Source organism: Knufia obscura (assembly GCF_036327395.1).
Source record: "Knufia obscura strain CCFEE 5817 isolate CBS 148926 chromosome Unknown scaffold_1, whole genome shotgun sequence".
NCBI classification, from domain to species: Eukaryota; Fungi; Ascomycota; class Eurotiomycetes; order Chaetothyriales; family Trichomeriaceae; genus Knufia; species Knufia obscura.
Window position 1 is genome coordinate 2,790,254 of NW_027042687.1, and position 14,818 is coordinate 2,805,071.

The window sequence follows — 14,818 nt, forward strand, 5'->3', positions numbered from 1 at the left end:
CGACTAACTGATGGGCAGGAAGGAAGGCACGACTTGTACAGTACTGAGCGCGAGGAAGGCACGACAGGGTAGATTGTAACGGCAGGAACGACCGACCGGGCCATCATCGTGGGGCACTTGAAGGTGCGATCGCACAGATTGTGACGAGGAAAGCGCGTTTGGTGAAATGGGGGGAGGAAGGTACGATGTAGGTTGCTGGCAAGGCGGGTGACCGGTCTCCGCCGTGCGAAAGCAGCTGTGTCGCAGGTGTAGCCATGACGCTTCTGAGCAGGGTGAAGACAACCATGACCAAAGTAGAAAGTTAGCCGGCCAGAGCGTCGATCACGCAGTTGTTATCGACGATGATATCGTAGGGCCACTCTTCGCGGGTAATGAAGATCTACCTGCTGCTGAGGCATCTACGGTCGAAGCGAGAGCTGAGCACCGAAAAAGACAAGTGGAGGTTGAACGGAAGTCCTAGAAGTTGCTGTTGACGTCCCGTGTACAGCAACTTGAGCTTCCGGGACATTGAGTGATAGCCAAAACACGTTGCTTTCGAAATGCACAATCACATTAGACATATCTGAAAGCTGACCTCAACCAAACTCATCTTCCAGCTCATCATCACTTTTCGTACTCACGAAAGCTCTCTTGACAAACGCATGCCATAAATGGTTCTTCTTCAGTGCCTTGTCTTTCCTCTTCTTGCCCTTTTTATGCTTGTTTATTGTTGTGCTTAGCTTTTCATCTTCTGTATCTGGGTCATCATCATCCGATTCAACGACAGAGTCATCATCGATCGTGTTATCCTCGTCCTCGCCAGTGTCATTGTCACCAAAGTCATTGATATCATCGTCAAAGTCCTCGTCCATGGCATCTTGAAGACTATACGCCTCCCGACCGATTTTCTCCGCCATAATTAGCCAAGAGCGCATCGTCAAGTCTTTCATTCTGTACATTTTGTCCTCCCTGGTGTCATACTCAAGCTCATACGTAAAATGTTTGTTGTGACTTTCTGTGTACGCCTCATCGCCCGTCCCAGTCTGTGCCAACGATTCTTCGGATCGTAGATCTTTTGCTACGGCTTCGTTGATTTTGGTCAGATTGGCATATAGCTGTTTCCAAGACAGAAAAGATAGCGTTTGAGGTGAGTATCCCGGCCCTGGTGGGGAAGTCGTTGATGGAGGGTCTGGCACTCGGAAATCTGGCTTTGGTCTCTTCTTCTTCTTACCCCTGTGCTTTTTCTTTTTCTTCTCTGCTTCGTACTCTTCATCGAGGCTGAGATCGCTCTCGAAGTCCTCTGTATGTAGCCACGGGCCGGGCTTCGTGTGTACGAGATCAATCTCCTCCGTCTGGGGATCAGTATACATTGGTGAAGTGGGCGCCAGGGCTGGATGATCGTGCTCTAGGCCTGTAATGTTGTACTCAACGATGCGCAAGGTCGGGTAGAAGTTGGGCACAATGCTAGGCCCGATGAGACTCAAGCTGAACCGCTCTCCATATGGGCCTCCGATCTCTTTCAAGTATTTCTTTTGCTTTCTCTTACTCTTGCGCTTCACCACCGTGTCTAGATCATGTTTGAGTTTTTTCACTTTGGGCGGTTTTGGCAAATTACCCCAGAGCTGCCGCAGGTCGCTCAAATAGTCGGCCTTCGCTTCGGCATTGAGACCATCGCTGATGCTCGCACCATCCTCTCTGAGACCTTCAGTGTCAATTCCATCAATCGGGAATTTGTAAGTCAACTGCCTTGTGTCTTGTAACATGAAGTGATCAAGGTTCATGTGGCCGAACATGCTGCCCACAATCACATCGCGGTACTGACGCAGCCACAAGGTGTACTTTTGGTAGCAAGTCTCATCCCAACTTTGTTTACCCTGCGTCCTCGCTGGAGGGACGTGTCCTGTGAGAATAGCTTTCATTTTTCGCTCCCTCAGAAACTCTAGCTGAATGCGCAGCCACTCGAAATGCTCGTATCCCGGCTCGTTCGGGTCGGCGCATCCATCGACTGCGGCATTCGAGTCGAAGAAGTAAAGAGTGTTGAGACTGAACACGGCAAGCCGATTGGGAATTACTTCTGTGAAGAACCATCCTCCTCTAGCAAAAGAATGTCGCTGCTCTGGTGGCACAAACTTGTCCCAGATCGTTAGGTACTTTCTTGTCCACTTATTCGGTCCCGGTGTGAAGATGTTGTGAGGCAGAATGTCGTTGTTGCCGTAGGTCGGGACGATGGGTATCACAAAGTCATTGGTCGGGTTGCGATCGTGTCTATTGTCTGGCTTGCCAAAGGTTTCGTCGAACTTGGTTACCACGAACTCGTTCAGTTGTTCAACCTGCTTGATCGTCCGCGGGTATTTCTCGTCGTTGTCATGGCGGGCCGAATCCCCTGTCCACACCACGAAATCTACCTCGTCCCTAATGTTTTCCTTGATCCAGTCAAAGGTCGCATTGACTAACGAGAAAGGAGTATCACATTCTGTCTTTTCTGCGCCGAAGTAGCCTGTGCTGCTTCCTTCCCCTCGGTGGCATGGATGTTCTCCCTCTGGGTCACTGCCCTGTCTATAGAATGGGTCGGGATGAATGTCTGTGATGTGGAGAAATCGGCCACGTAATTGTCTAGGCTTTGCTGCTTGAGAGCCAGCATCAGATATGTCAAGAACATGTTGTGAAGGAGGTGCTGAAGCCGACGGTCGAGCTGCGGCAAGCGCTGAAAAGAGCAACAGGCCGCCTGTAAAGCTGACCATAACTCGAAATGGTAGGAGAACAAACTTCTGCTACCTCATGTTAGGATCGAATGATTGCCATATGTTGACCTCTGTTGTCCCCTCTCGTCGCGCAGTTTGCTAGATGCCTAAAAATGGTCCTCAGTTTCTATTGGCGAAAGCGCTGCGTCATTCAACTTGGACCCCAGGTCAGATGATTAGGCGCTAAGGGCACCTCCACGCTTGGGGGATTATCAAGCGACTGCCCGCAAAATATCAGGAAAACCTCCTTCTTACAGGAGCAACAGTACGAATTCCATTGGAAATGTACCCCTACCACGATCAGACTGTACATGCGTCCCGAACAAAGAATGAGGAGCAGTCGTCATGGCATCACCATTGTCCTCGTAGGGTATTAAATCACGTTCGGCGAAAGCATCACCTGTTGCGAACAATGCGCATCGGGTCTGACTTGGTGACCACTAAGATCGCCTGTCTTCAGAACGTGCTCATCCTGCGCATCAGGTCATCAAACTTGTACATTGACCACTGCCAATGTGTTAAAATGCCTATGCATGACCGGACAGCATATCTAGTCAGTTGCGGTTGTACAAGCCGCAATCCAATATGCTGCCCTAGTGTGTGAGAAGAGTGCTACATACCACGGTGAGTCGAGGTACTGGCAGGGCGGATATGTCGGGATTCTGGAAAGCCCTGGCTCTCCCACTCCAGCTCAAGCGCGAGGCAGCCTATCTCCCGAGGTCGCTTTGTATTTGCACGACAGCTGGCCTACAAGGATGTATCTCAGCTCAACGGTCTTCGACATTGGGCGGGAGACCACCGGCAACTAGCTGGCTATGGGCGGCATGCCGCTGGCCACATCATGGTGGACTCATCGCCACCGACCCTAGCCTGTTATATATTGTTGAGTGTATGGAAGGGACAGAGGATGCCGAAGTCCATGGAAAGCAGAGAACCATGTGACCCTTCACATTCAAGGATGAAGGTTTCCCACGGTGAACGAGTAATATGACCTCGACCCTCAGTAATTCGTGCTTGTCATCTTGACAGCGTGGCAGCAGGAATAGCTTGACCAGGGCATCCGGAGCGAAGACGACGTGGCAGCCTAGGTGCACAAGCTTAAGGACGAGTCGCCTTTCAAGACCCAACGAGACTAGACAGAGTATTCAATCACAAGTTTCTGTATATCATCCGCAAGGAGCAGATGAACATCAAAGAGGCGACGAATGTTGTCTGAAGGTCTTTGCTGTATAAATTGCTTTGGCTCGGGCATAGCAGTGACTCTGAGCACCAGAAATAAAATAGTTTTAGATGGCTAACCTGAAACGTGGCAAAGGACAACATCAAGGAGGTCGGCTTGCTGAAGGTAACTGAACATGAACCATCACACATCACATACGCTGTGCAGCTACATCGGTGCTGAAACAACGAATGTTGTGACCACAAATTCGTATATTGCTATCACTCAGAACTGTATGCTCGTCCCCGTGGTGCGTGCGCCTTGTCCGGGCTCACTGGTGACCGCTCTGTTGCCTACCACGAATTCCGCATTAGGAAGGTGAGCATCTGATGTCTCGGGCCGAGCGAATGACGTTGGTTCGACATAGTCCTCGTTTCGAAGCTTCGCGACCTCGAGTTCTCGAATTCGATGGCTCCCCTTTCTTCTTCGGTAGGACACCATTCACGTCATCACACCTACAAATCTGTTGACGTGATGGAGCTCAGCTCCAGAGACATGCTTCGAAACAACAACACCATCTCCAAAACAGAATGCGCTGACAGTCTTATTGGACGTGTCGACCTTTCTACTGCAACGCTTGATCACAGCTTCCACAGCAGAAATATTCAGAGTTTTGCAGTTGCGTAATTTGTTGAAGCAGGTGCTGCTTGCTTCTTCTACTTATATTTGATCATGTTTTCTAGATCAGTTATGACAGCCTCCAAAAGACTGACACAAATTATCAGGCAAATACAAACCAGGAACATGTCTTACGCAGGAACCACCTTCACTCTCAACACTGGTGCAAAGATTCCAGGCATCGGCTTCGGCACATGGCAAGATAAGGAAGCACAGGAGGATGCTGTCTATGAAGCTATCAAGGCTGGCTATAGACATATCGACACAGCAAGAGTATATGGCACAGAGCCTGGCGTCGCAGCTGGCGTGAAGAAGGCTGGTGTTCCAAGAGAAGACCTCTTCATCGTCACGAAACTATGGAACAATGCCCACCATCCAGACGATATTGAGAAGCAGCTTGATGCCTCACTGAAAGACCTCAACACAGACTACGTCGATCTATATCTGATGCATTGGCCTAGCGCTTTCGCTCGAGCAGACGAGTTGTTCCCTAAAGATGGAGACAAGACGAAGACAGGAGACACAGATTATGTCGACACATGGCACGCTATGGAGAAGATGCAGCAGAAGGGCAAAGCTAAGGCCATTGGTATCAGCAACTTCAGCAAGTCTGAGGTCGAGAGACTTATAAGCAAAGCCAATATCAAGCCTGCTGCTCACCAGATGGAGATGCATCCATATTTGGTACAGAAGTCTTTCGCGGACTTCCACAAGCAGAACGACATCCACATCACGCATTACTCCCCGTTCGGCAACCAGAATGCGATTTACTCGAAGGGTCAGGAGATGGGCAAGCTCATTGATGATCCAGTTCTGGTAGAGATCGGCAAGAAGCATCAAAAGTCTGGGGCACAGGTCGCACTCGCCTGGGGTCTTGCTAAGGGTCACACCGTGATTCCCAAGAGCAAGACACCTGCAAGAATAAAGGCTAACCTTGAGGGAGACTTCAAGCTCGACGCTGAAGATGTTTCCAAGATCGATGCTCTTGATAAGAAGCTGCGATTCAATGATCCTTCAGGTTCATTTGGCTATGCCTTCTATTCCGATTTGGACGGAAAGTCGAGTCAGTAACCGGGTTGGATAAGAATGGTTCTTGAGCATGATGTACATATATGACAGCTAGCACAAAACAGTGTATACCTTGTGTATGAATAGTTTTGACCACATCGGATAAACCCCCATGTTGCATTCGCGAAGATCTGCAAGATCCGAGTGATTTCGTCATGGTGCTCGCGCTAATCGTGCCAATCGCACAGAAGCGCCCTTCGTTTTCGCAAATTGGCAAGTCTGGCCAGTGCAGACCTGCCGTGCTCTGTGCAACCGCAGGTTCTGAGCGCAGTCCCTAGGCGACACTTTCTACAATGCCAGCGGTCGCCGTAAAGGATTATTGACGCGGCGGGGGGCCTTTGGTCATTCCTGTTCCTAAATGCGACCCTAGAGTAAGAACAAGCAAAACCTGACGCGTATCTTGGCTGCCATAAGCCCAAACAAGAGACATCTTAGCCAGAGCTATCATTGGTTACCATCAGGGGTGGCCGAAATACCAAGACGGTTGGCATGTCATCATGCAGTGCATACCCACTGCTGCACAGCCATCCTGATCTCGCCTGACCAAGTGAAAAAGTACCTCAGATGTCTCGTGAAGTTTATCAAAGCGCCACCCTCAAATCCAGAACTCTAACTCATCGTTCACTCACGGTCCAGCGGTGCTGTTGCATCTTAATCATCGCCGCTATTGCCAGATTTATATGATCTCCCAACCCGTACAGCACGACGCAAAGAAGATCATCTTCTAGTCCTGCCAAAGTGGTCGCGTGCTCAGTTGCCAAACATGGCGGGCGCTTCACAGTCTGCGAAAGTCCTGGCAACAGGCGCAATGCGCATGTCAAAACGCATCCTACTATCATATATCCTCGATTGGATATTGATACTGTAATGTGCCCCAAAAAGAATTGTGTGCTTGGCTAACAGGAACAGTGGTATCGCGGGTATTGGAGGAGGCTTCAACAAGGGAGTTCAGAACACCAACAAGCGACCATTCTCCTTGCAGGACCCCAGCATTAGCTATCCCTATCGCGAAGATACGGTATCCGTGCCTGTCTTAGCAGTCGTAGCACTGCTCATACCGGCGGCCATCACCATGGTCATCTCCTTAATCTTTATCCCTGGCCCGACAGCTTCGAAGGCTACTCCCAAATCACTCATTTGGCGGCGCAAGATATGGGAATGGAATACCGCATGGATGGGTCTAGGCCTTGCGCTAGCATTGACGTTCATGATTACTGAAGGACTCAAAGATTTAGCAGGAAAGCCACGGCCGTATGCAATTGGAGTATGCAATCCCGACCTGAGCGCCATCGATCGATACAGAGTCGGTGGGCTCGGTCAGAACTTCGATCTATCAGGTGCAACCCCCATCCTCGTTAGCTCAGATATCTGCCAAGAGAGAGACCCCGGAACACTACGAGAGATCTTCGCATCATGGCCATCTGGGCACTCGTCCTTCTCTTGGGCAGGTCTGTTATATCTCTCACTGTTTCTCTGCGCTAAGTTCGCTGTGGGGATTCCATATTTCTTGCCCAATCAGAAGACCATCCATGCGAATACGTACGAATACGACAACTCTCTTCGACATCCTCAGCAGCACCACACAGGCCATCCAGCATCACCTCATGGATCATCCACTTCATCAGCGACGCGCCACGAGGAGGGCTCTAATGGGTTCACTCCGCCGCCCCGCAACAGCACAGCGGCTCCTCCGATTTATCTCTTGATCCTTGCAGTGGTCGTCCCAATCGGCACAGCAATATTCATCTGCGTGTCGCGCTGGTTCGATTTCCACCACCACGGTATAGATATCTTCTCCGGTGCTGTCATTGGCGCAACAACCGCGTATTCCAGCTTTCGCTATTACCACATGCCGATTCGACAAGGCTCAGGTTGGGCTTGGGGTGCTAGAAGCAGAGGACGAGCTTTCTGGGTTGGTGTTGGGAGAGACGGCTATGTTGGCGAGGAGGGGTGGACAGCTAAGAAAGCTGCCGAGAGGGACATGCACGATATTGAGAGTGGCAGCAGTACGGCTGCGCTGAAGGACGTTGCTGGGGCTGGTGTTTCAGATCGCGGTGATGTGGAAGGCGGAAACGGAATTGGGAGACAGGAAGAGCCGGTTGAAACGGGCTACACGATCAGGAGTCAGGGGTGAGCCTGATAAATCCTGTTTCGATGATCTGTGTATGAATATCCTCAAAAAACAGCGATCCATTTGAAATTCTTATGTGACGGAATGGCATATCTTTGGCTTGCTAGAAGACCCTTAGTGAACTCGATCAATAATTTTTTCAGGGGCGTAGGATTTGCAAAGCAACTCATTGCGAGTCGATTTCTGGTACACCGAGCGTAAACTTCCACGTATATATCGTCCCATTTGCGAGCCATCCAGTCTGTCATTCAGGAAGCATGAAATTATCTTTGATGCATGTATCGTCCGCGTAGCAAAAATGACGTGCAGATGCCATTGACTCTCTGCAGGGTCACGTGAGGCTCTGCCCTCTGTACCTTCTCAGGTACCAGGGCCTAGACGCTTCCTCCTAATCGCCACACTACTTCCTCTAGTGATATCGCGTTCAATCCACTACAAAATCCGTTCGCATCAAGTCTCTCGCACTGGCATTGTGTGTGTCAAAGCCTTGCTGAACATCCAGGTACACCCAACTATCGCTTGTTTCTACCTCCGTAGAGGCGTCTACATCAACAAGGCCTACCAGCTTCCGGTTTCCGCCGCTCGTGGCCAGCATACCAGTTGCTGCAGAAGTAAGGGTCAACTGAGGCTAGTGTGAAAGAAGTTAAAGGTTGGAATGGGCGAACTATGTAACAACCAGATAGACGGTGTGGAACCACCGCAACCAAGTCTTCAAGGACTGCCGCCTGAGCTTTCAGCACTGATCTTACAACATCTGGACAAGAAAGAGCTAAAGTCCTTGCGACTCGCTTCGAAGAGCTTCCGGGATGCAACGACTACGCCACTCTTCCAGCACTACACACTTTATCCTCATGAAACAAGCTTCGAGCGGTTGCTTTCCATTGCTAACACGCCTGCTCTGTCCTGTTCGGTAGTAGAGCTGGAAATCAACACGGCATTTCGTAGTCTCGCTCGCATACCGCCACGCTATCTCGTGCCACCGATACCTGAACTTTACAACAGATTCGGAAGAGTCAGCGACAAGGTGAAGAAGCGAAAACCACCAGACCAGATCGCCAAAGTGGCAACGGCACTTCGCAACATATACTCGAAGACATTCGCCGGCGGAAACACCAGCGACGAACTAAGTCAGATGGTTTTTCTTCAACGGATCTTCACTCAACTCTCTAAACTCCGTCATTTACGAATCACCGACGCATTCTACAATAACGACCTTCCCAGCTTCTACTCCACCCTACTGCCGGAATTCTGCACTTCTGATACGAAAGCCTACAGTCATCTGCTCCAAGACTTCACCGACGATGAAAATGTGCAACAGTCCTATGCTCTAGGAGTACTTGCAGCCACAAGAGATGTGAGCTCTTTGAGAAAATTCCAGATGCATGGGATAGATTGGGAAGATTTCCTGGGTATTCCTGATCTCTTCAAGCGCCCGATCCTATATCGAGAGTCGCTAGCGCGTCTCAAGCACCTTGAAATGACCACAGAGATGGGCAAGCACCACTGGGACGGCGATGTCACGCTGAATCTGCAAGCCCTGCTTAGATTGGCCGACAACCTGGAGGTTTTGATCCTATGGTTCCGCAGCGCTGACGACGCCGAAGTCGGCGGTGAGACACTATACGACTGGGCGTATGACGAACACTGCAAGTCCAATTTCCAGCTCGATCTAGCAGACCACGATGAAGACTTCGAAGGTCCGATAGAAGTTCCTGCAAGATTGACTTGGAGCTCAGTTCTCCGTCAGTTCGAGCTCAAAGGCTTGATTTGTACCTCAGGAGAAATTGAGAGCATTCTCGCTCACTGTGCCGTCAGTTTAGAGTCACTAAGTTTGTCTGACCTCGTGCTTGTTCCGGAGACAAAGACTGGACCTCGTGCATGTTTTGTGAAGCTCTTCAAATGGATGCAGCAGAACCTACACCTTCAAGAGCTAGAATTGGAGGGGTTCTTCACAAATGGCGGGATGCAAGATTGGACATTCCTACACGACACTGTGTACGCGAGCACCGAAGAGAATCTAAAGGGGAAAGTGCTGGGTTTTGTCCTTCATGGTGCTGCTTGCCCTCTTGATCATCTGGAAATTCCAGACGGTCAATTTGACCTCGGGAAGATGAGGTATAAGAAGGAGGCTCCTGCGATGTTCAAAAAGGATGAGACATTCAAGGGCGATGAGAGTCTTTACATGGAGTACAACGATCATGAAGATGTTCCTAGTGACGTGGAGGACGAAGACTCCGACGAGGATGACGATGACGATGACGACCACGACGATGAAGATGAGGATGAGGATACAGAGTCTGATGATTCAGGCACAGAGGAAGTGGACGAAGACGAGTGGGAATCGGCAACAGATGGCTCATTGGATTAGCCCCCAAACGGGGTCTTCGCGCCATGCCGCTTCACTGCTCATCAGGTGTGAGAAGCATGGTTGGCCACCACGCATGAGGGTGCACGAGTATTCATCTCCATTGCTACACCTGGTGCCCTCCGCACACACCACAAGCCTACGATACCCCATAATGGTGATCGAGAGCACTGAATATTCTAGAGACATCCTCCCAAGTCAAGACGCATCTTCTCTGGTCATACCGCTGGTCAATAAGCGAACGTGGTATCCCAGCTGTATGCAAAGCCACGTATGTCACCTTAAACTGTTTGTCGAGAGCATCCGGCATAGCTGCGAGTTTCGCCATCATCAAACTGCGCCACTGGAGGTAGACATGCCGGAAGTTTGGCTCGTACCCATTGAATATGAATGGTTCGGGGCTGAGGAATTGTCTGTGGAGTTGAGTGATGAGTCCGGTGAGTTGAGTATGGGGGTCAGGGGTCGCATTCGCTTTGGTGTTTCGATTTGTGATGGCGGCCTCGAGGAGGTTGACTTGAGCCTTTAGCTCCTTGATTTGGTCTGCGAGTGCTTCCAGGAGAATGTTCGGGTTGAATTTGTTGGGCTGGGACATGGTGTCAGAGTTGATGACAAGGAAGAGTTTGGAAAGGTGAAATGTGAGCAGCAATATGAAGACATCTGGTGGGGAGGTTGAGGCAATTGTTTGGCATGCCGCTTGCAGTTTGTCGTGTGAGCTGGAAACATCACGCACATTACATGCGAGTTCTATCATGTATGGTATGTTAGGCGCCGGAGCGAGCAGCCGAATGCATATCTGTGGTCGTTAACGGATCGCAATAAGAATCACAGTGTGAGAGTGGGAAGGAATTGTCTGCACCTGACCCGGAATATTCGAGAACGTAGATTAGTATGCGTATGTGACATACTGTCGGCAATCGAGTCGAGGTCTCGCTTCCATACACTCCATTGATAGTCTTGTAGCTCAGAAAAGAAGAGGAGGAAAGCCGAACAGCAATCTCCCTACTCAACGGCCAGTAGCTTCACCCTCAAACGCCCCTTGAAGCTCGGCACGAAAGTATCGATCCAATCCATATCTTCATCCGTCGTTCCATCGTTCACCAAATCGAAGCGCCTCACCAGATGTGCAAAGGTTGTGTACAGTTCCGCATATGCCAGATTAACGCCGATGCAACTCCTGCTTCCACGACTGAAACTAATCATGTGCGAATCTAACGTTGCAACGTCCGGACCAAGCCAACGATCGGGATTGAAAGTGTGTGGATCCTCGAAGATGGAAGGATCGTAGTTATAGACGTAGTGCGAGAACGATATGTGTGTATTGGCGGGAATTCGTCGACCGCAGAGCGTGACGCCGGCTGATGGGACGACGCGGGCAAGACGGGCGGAGGTGCCCAGACTAACACGAAGTGATTCTTTGACGACGGCGCGCTGAACAGAGCTGGATTAGCTTTGTTGCTTCTGAAGCAGGGAAAGATTAGGGTGGTATGGTTCGACTCACAAGATAAGGCAATGTCTCTAGGCTCTTCAGAGACGATAGGGTTTGGGTGTCATTTAGCACAGTGCTGATCTCCTCACGAAGTTTCGTCCACATTCTAGGTTGCTTTATCATCGCCCAGACGCCGAAGGTCAGTGCATGGGCTGTCGTGTCGGTTCCAGCAAGCAACATCAATATCGCATCCGCCGTGAGCTCTTTCTGTAAAGCGACATATTGTCCTTTCTCCTTGTTTGGATTTAGTGCTTGTCGGAAGATGGAGGACTGTACCTCCTCCGAGTCAGGTGGTGCTTTCGATAGCGAATTGATAAGTGACGCGCATTGCTGTCGTAGGTGTTAGCTTTACTATCCGTCACTAGGCGGGATGGCAGTCACATCTTCTACGGCTTTTATGGACATAGCTGCTGGGAAAAACTTGTCAATGATGCCGTCAGGTAAGCTGAATATAAGATTATTTAGCATTCCACCAATGACTGGAAAGTACCAGAAAAAAGCCACGAAAGGTGCAAATCCGTGTATATCAACGACGAGCCTGGGTCGGAAGTTTGGTTCGTCGAGGAGGCCTAGGCTCATTTGGTAGCAATAATGTATGACTGTCTCGCCAGTAAGGCAGTTGAACGCCAGGTCAAGCCCCACGCTTCTGTCCTTTGTAGCGGCCTCATTGAGTTTCGCAAGGAAGATGACTTGCTTCTCGTGAATGAGGGGTTCGAGATTGTTGATCGCCGCTTTTGAAAAGGCTTGGACAAAGAGGTCTCGATGTGGCTTGGCTACTCGTGCGTTGGGTATGTTGAGGAAAGATCCATCGAACTGAGGGCTGTTGTAGAATTCGGTGAGGCGATCGAAGTCGGAACCTTGCTTGAACACTGTGTAGTAGGCTTTCCAGTCGAAAATATGAAGCTCATTTGATCGGACTCGGACGATGGGCCCGTACTTGTCGTGAAGAGTCTTGAGGTGTTTGACGAGGGGATCATGGCCGGAGAGATCATAGCTCATGGCGTAGAGGCTGGTCAGTGCAGCGAGTTTAGGGCCCGGAAATCGTGCTAGAGGATCTAAGGTGACTCTATAGAGATACTTTACCACAATCAGGAGCCCAGCAAGCAGGAGTATCTGCTCGATCAGGAGCAAAGATACGAGTGCCATCTTGCTCGTTAGCTACAGTCTACTCCATGGGAGAACAGGTCACCCGATAGGAAAGAAGGCATTGTTGTTATACTTCCAGCTTTGACTGAAAGTACTTCGGGAGCTGCGACGCTGGACCTGGTAGGGCTATTAACACCATTTGTCAAATCGAAACCGATTGCGAGAGACTAGGGTAGCTTCGATTTGGAATTTGCTCGCGGTTCGAGAATAAGTTCCGAACACATTTCGCCTGAGTCGTAATGCCACAGTCATCAATACTATATCAAGTTTTCGACATATAACAGCTTGGGGGTTAATAGGCAAACCGCGTGCAACTCGGACCCTTGCAACCGATGCAAATAGCCCATGCAGTCTAAAGAACGCGAGTACGAAGACGAACATTGAAAGGGTGCGTGGGGTGATGAGTTGCCCTGGCGCCAGGACGCCCGAGCGTGTAAACTGGCTTGGCTGTAGTGCCTGACCGGTCAAGCTATGTAAGTATCAGAATTATTCTCATGACCTCCCACGTAGAGATACAAGTATGAACTTAGGTAGAGCTGAATTTTTGTGATAAGGCGCTCTTACGCTAGTCTGAAAAGAGAATAGCAGATCCAGTATTAAGGAGACCTGCACCTTCCATTTGTGAAGACTGTACGCTCACGTGACAGAACTTCTGCCTGAATGCTTAGACATCACATATAAGCACGTGGACTGAGCCTGTCGCGGCTGTCAAGCAATCTCGGCAATGTCACGGTAGAGAATTCGCACAGCCTGATTGACCAGGTAAGCATTTTATCACTCTTGATGGGCAAAAGCCAGTAGTGGTAATCGGTCGCTGGAGGCCCCCTAGCGATCTTCCGTCATCAGGTTCATATGCGTTAGCTCAAAAACAAGGCGGTTCCCCAGAAGCTCGTGATTTTGATTTGCGCAGACCGCCTAAGGACTTGCGGCCTTCGCAGACACGGAGCTTCAACCTTATAACTCGACAACTCAATTGAGGACTTTATCGTTCACCGATCACCGGGACACGCTGCTGTGACCAACAAACAGCGGGAGGTAGAAACACAGACAAATGGTATACCGTATATCTAAACAGCTTACATCAAACACATCAAACACATCAACAAAGTACACGCCTCCACCTACACCTTGATACCCAGCGCCTCCGAAGCCCTAGTCCAGTACGCCTCCCGGCTATTCTCCCCCTCATCCAACGTAGTCTCAACACAATCCGTAATGAACTTCTTCCATCCATCCTTCCCACCAGTCTTGACACCCTCCTTAATCTCATCACTACACTTACTAGTGTAATACCAACTCGCCGCACCCCACTCCCCACCCGCCTTAATCACATCATCCAACATCCCCGCCAAATCAGCATTGTTGACGTTCAAAGTAGCGCCATACTCCTTCACGAAATCCGGCATCATCATTGCGCGCGTACCCTGACCTGGACGGCCTGGGTCGGGAAAGTGGTTCTTGACGTACTTGAAATCTGCGGATTCGTAGGCCATCCAGGAGAGGAGCGCGGCTTGTTCGGGGGGAGTCGCGACCTTGTATTTGGCGAAGGAGTCGATTAGGGGTTGTGTTGCGTCTGCAGCGGTGATGCACTCGTCGGCGTACTTGGCGCCGTCGCAGGTGGTGGATGTTGGGGCGATCTTGGTGAGGATTTCGACCGAGTGAGGGTCGGTGGCACGCTTTTGAGGTGCTGGTGCTGGCGAGGATGAGGACGAGGGTCGGGCTGTGGCTGTTGCGAGGAGGAGAGCCGCTGTGGTGAGTGTTGTGGTCTTCATGTTGGGCTTGGATCTGAGTTGTTCTTGTTGTATGTACTGGCCAATAGTGTCTGTTTGGAGAGATCGATTATCGGGATCTTGCAGGAAAGATTGCGAATACGAGTAAATGGCGTGCGATCGGTTGGCAGGTTTGTACCTTCAAGTATGTTCTTGTCTTGGTGTGTCAGGCTTGGTGTGAGAGTGGATGTTCTTGAATCCTCTTTGTTGCTGACGTCTAATTTTGGTCTGCACTGCCGAGTAGGAGCTTCGGGCAATTGCTTGGCAATGTTGAATGAGTGAGTGGGAAAGAGAGA

At 50.2% G+C, this 14,818-nt stretch overlaps 7 protein-coding genes across 7 annotated transcripts; 3 read left to right on the plus strand and 4 right to left on the minus strand.

Annotated features, from left to right (window-relative positions):
* Nucleotides 1-575: 575 nt before the first annotated feature.
* On the minus strand, nt 576-2,720 carry PPN1 (Endopolyphosphatase; the record flags this gene model as incomplete). Its single annotated transcript, XM_064869494.1, has 1 exon — nt 576-2,720. One exon carries the CDS (start codon nt 2,718-2,720, stop codon nt 576-578), a length of 2,145 nt encoding a protein of 714 aa, XP_064734991.1.
* Nucleotides 2,721-4,683: 1,963 nt separating this feature from the next.
* PMZ80_001047 (uncharacterized protein) lies at nt 4,684-5,628 on the plus strand (the record flags this gene model as incomplete). Its single annotated transcript, XM_064869495.1, has 1 exon — nt 4,684-5,628. The coding sequence occupies one exon, from the start codon at nt 4,684-4,686 to the stop codon at nt 5,626-5,628; it is 945 nt and encodes a 314-aa protein (XP_064734992.1).
* Nucleotides 5,629-6,388: 760 nt separating this feature from the next.
* On the plus strand, nt 6,389-7,759 carry PMZ80_001048 (uncharacterized protein; the record flags this gene model as incomplete). The annotated part of the gene is made up of 2 exons (XM_064869496.1): nt 6,389-6,489; nt 6,535-7,759. 2 exons carry the CDS (start codon nt 6,389-6,391, stop codon nt 7,757-7,759), a joined length of 1,326 nt encoding a protein of 441 aa, XP_064734993.1.
* A 652-nt stretch (nt 7,760-8,411) lies between these two features.
* Nucleotides 8,412-10,124, plus strand: PMZ80_001049 (uncharacterized protein; the record flags this gene model as incomplete). The annotated part of the gene is made up of 1 exon (XM_064869497.1): nt 8,412-10,124. One exon carries the CDS (start codon nt 8,412-8,414, stop codon nt 10,122-10,124), a length of 1,713 nt encoding a protein of 570 aa, XP_064734994.1.
* Nucleotides 10,125-10,260: 136 nt separating this feature from the next.
* PMZ80_001050 (uncharacterized protein) lies at nt 10,261-10,713 on the minus strand (the record flags this gene model as incomplete). The annotated part of the gene is made up of 1 exon (XM_064869498.1): nt 10,261-10,713. One exon carries the CDS (start codon nt 10,711-10,713, stop codon nt 10,261-10,263), a length of 453 nt encoding a protein of 150 aa, XP_064734995.1.
* A 407-nt stretch (nt 10,714-11,120) lies between these two features.
* Nucleotides 11,121-12,753, minus strand: PMZ80_001051 (uncharacterized protein; the record flags this gene model as incomplete). Its single annotated transcript, XM_064869499.1, has 3 exons — nt 11,121-11,549; nt 11,620-11,937; nt 11,989-12,753. The coding sequence occupies 3 exons, from the start codon at nt 12,751-12,753 to the stop codon at nt 11,121-11,123; spliced, it is 1,512 nt and encodes a 503-aa protein (XP_064734996.1).
* A 1,121-nt stretch (nt 12,754-13,874) lies between these two features.
* PMZ80_001052 (uncharacterized protein) lies at nt 13,875-14,525 on the minus strand (the record flags this gene model as incomplete). Its single annotated transcript, XM_064869500.1, has 1 exon — nt 13,875-14,525. The coding sequence occupies one exon, from the start codon at nt 14,523-14,525 to the stop codon at nt 13,875-13,877; it is 651 nt and encodes a 216-aa protein (XP_064734997.1).
* Nucleotides 14,526-14,818: the final 293 nt, after the last annotated feature.